Below are 3,209 nucleotides of genomic sequence, written 5' to 3' on the forward strand. Positions count from 1 at the left end.
GTTGGGGCCGTTCGAGTGTGCGACCCGCCAAAAAGTCCGCAAGCCTCGTGAACCATTTTGTCGTCCGTTGTCGTCCCGTCAGCGAGCATGAGCGGCGGCTTCAACTTCGGACAGCCCTCCACGGGTTTTTCTTTCGGGGTAGCGAAGACCACAGCGCCCGTGGCGTCTACCGTGGGCTTCGGCCTCACAACCTCAACTCCCGCAGGCAGCGGTGGCGGCTTCTCTTTCGGCTCGTCCACCCAGACTGTTGTTAGTAGTAACCCGTCCGGCGGTTTTAGCTTCGGCACCCCGGCGAAGAGCACCGCCGCCGGTGGCAGCCTCTCGTTCGGGACCCCTACCGCCACCACGTTCACCCTGAATTCCGCTCCTCAGCCCGCCTCGACTGCAGGTCTCACCCTGGGCTCCACCGCGGCGCCGGCGGCGTCGTCTGGCTTCAGTCTGGGCTCGGGCTTGACCGCACCTGCCGGGGGTGGCTTCTCCTTTGGGACCTCAGCCCAAGCGCCCGCTCAAGCCCAGCCAGTAGCTCCTGCACCAACAACCACTACAAGTGCATCAGGAGGCCTTTCATTCGGAGGCTTCAGCTTTGGTGGAAACAAAGTCCAGGTCACAACTGCAGCGCAAACGACAAGTGCACCGGGGGCAGGCTTCTCCTTTGGGTCAAGTGCTGCCCCAAACCTCACATTGGGTGCCCAGCCCACAACCACCACTGTAGCCCCAGCTCCACAGGGTGGAGGTTTCAGCTTGGGGATTAAACCTTCGTCAACTCCAGCTCCCCCCGCGGTGACCCAGGTGGCTCCATCTCTGTTCTCGGCCCCGACAACCACCACCACAGCAACCACCAGCACCGCCGCCGGTTCCGGATTTACTTTCGGTGCCACTCCGGCTGCGACGACCACTGCGGCCAGCGGAGGTCTGTCCTTCTCGCTTAAACCTCTCGGAGCGGCTACTTCCAGCGCCACCACGGCCTCAGCCGCCCCAGCTCCGTCCACCGCATCTGGCTTTTCGCTGGGACTCAAACCCGCATCCGTCACCAGCGCCGTCACCATCGCAGCGGCTCCAGCGGCAGCCGCTCTCTCGATCGCCACTGCTCCTGCAGTGATGACCTACACCCAGTTAGAGGGCCTCATAAACAAGTGGAGCCTGGAGCTGGAAGATCAAGAGCGACATTTCCTCCAGCAGGCCACTCAGGTCAACGCGTGGGACCGCATGCTGGTGGAGAATGGCGAGAGGATCACGTCCCTGCACAAGGAGATGGAGAAGGTGAAGCTGGACCAGAAGAGGCTGAACCAGGAGCTGGACTTCATCCTGTCCCAGCAGAAGGAGCTGGAGGACCTGCTGTGCCCGCTGGAAGAGTCGGTGAAGGAGCAGAGCGGCACCATCTACATGCAGAACGCTGACGAGGAGCGCGAGAGGACGTACAAGCTGGCGGAGAACGTGGATGCGCAGCTCAAGAGGATGTCGCAGGACCTGAAGGAGATCATCGAGCACCTCAACACGTCCAGCGGCCCCGCGGACACCAGCGACCCGGTAAGATGACACCGAGTAGGCATATCTGATCACATTTGTTCGCACCTCAGTCTGAGAGTCACTCGAATTTGCGTATCTGCCATTATAGAGCGTAAAAAAATACAAAAAAAATGCTCTGTTGGTAGCAGAGATTTATGGAAAATAGATACTGGAGCTCTGGTTATTTTTCACTTCACTGAGTCGCTGTGTGACTCAAATTTTAGCTCACAACACAAATCAACAAAGTGTGTAACAAAAAAATGGAATGTTGAGGCTTTTTTAATTCAAGATATTAATGTCCTTGATTTTGCTTGTTTTAGTGCAGTAAATTATATTTTCCTCTACTCTGTTCAAATTGCTGGTGATTCCCATGTAAAGTTTGGAAATCCCTTTAATTTTTCTCCCCTCAGCTTCAACAGATCTGCAAAATCCTCAACGCCCACATGGATTCTCTCCAGTGGATCGACCAGAATTCTGTTCTCCTGCAGAGACGAGTTGAGGAGGTCTCCAAACTGTGCGACAACCAGCACAAGGAGCAGGAGAAGACCTTCCGTTTAACCTTTGACTGACACCCCCCCCCCCTCCCCTTCTTTTGGTCAGCTCTCATTCAAGATGCATCATTTTCAACAGTTTTTTTTTATATTACATACAATAGAAGAAAAAATCTCTTCCCATGTCAATGTCCAAAATAATAAATGTTTAAAATATTTTGTGAATGAATAAAGTCAATAGGAGAATTCCATCATTGAGAATATGTTCATTAACACATTTGTCACAAATTTGATCACCGTTGGTACAATAGGTGTGAGGAAAAACTGCAGTATCTGTGACCTGTTTTCAAACGGCACCTATTAAAACATTTATCAACCTCCTATGAAATGGTTTCTCATTAGTATATTTATGTTTTTGCTTGAAGCCCTCCGTATACTTCAGGTGTGATTAAAAGAATTATCTACATTCCTCTTCTGGAATTTAACCATATAAACACCAGGTATCTGTAATAGTAGTAGCTATAAAAAAAATCACATTTTTTATTTAGTCAACTTCTAAATGGGAGTCCCTGTTGAAAAAAATCTCAAAAGCATATTTTATTTTAGTTGTATTATTAAAATAAAATACTCCAACTTGAGTTGCGTCTCGAAGTACAAAGACAAATGTGCATATGTAATTTGCATAAATGCCTCTGTGAGATTAGGAATGACTCAAATAAGATAATGATCCTTCAATGATATTCAAATAGTTGAATTATAATAAACATACATCATACTGGCTACTTAATGTATTTCCGCTATGGAGTGAAAATACTTTGAAGAGCTGTGCGTTGTCATTGTTGTCGCTAGGTCATGGCATTAACTAGCAATTGGAATCTTAACTTGAAGCTTTGGCCCAAAAGTGAAAGTGGTGTGTGCAGTGTCCATTTAGTAAAAAAAAAAAGTAAACTAAACACTGGCTTTTTTGGGGCGATGTTGGAATTCTTTCTGTAGACAAAGTTTTTAAGTACAGAACTACAGAATAAGTGGCATGTTCGCACCATTAACTAGTGTAGTTCCTTTAAACTATTTTGCCATTATAGGCTGACTCATGAAATTATTTTTTTTCTCAGTTATGAAAGCAGGCATTGTCTGCGTACGTAATGTTTTTTTCTGCAAAAATACAAAAATAATTGCAGGATTTTAAATGTGGTAAAGAATATATCAGCAAAA

The 3,209-nt window shown here is 48.1% G+C and overlaps 1 protein-coding gene across 1 annotated transcript; it reads left to right on the forward strand.

The window, feature by feature from the left end:
- Positions 1–86: 86 nt before the first annotated feature.
- On the forward strand, positions 87–2,248 carry nup62l (nucleoporin 62 like). Its single transcript, XM_061842214.1, has 2 exons — positions 87–1,527; positions 1,917–2,248. Exons 1-2 carry the CDS (start codon positions 88–90, stop codon positions 2,073–2,075), a joined length of 1,599 nt encoding a protein of 532 aa, XP_061698198.1. The 5' UTR covers position 87; the 3' UTR covers positions 2,076–2,248.
- Positions 2,249–3,209: the final 961 nt, after the last annotated feature.

This window comes from Syngnathoides biaculeatus, chromosome 14, assembly GCF_019802595.1.
Source record: "Syngnathoides biaculeatus isolate LvHL_M chromosome 14, ASM1980259v1, whole genome shotgun sequence".
NCBI classification, from domain to species: domain Eukaryota; kingdom Metazoa; phylum Chordata; class Actinopteri; order Syngnathiformes; family Syngnathidae; genus Syngnathoides; species Syngnathoides biaculeatus.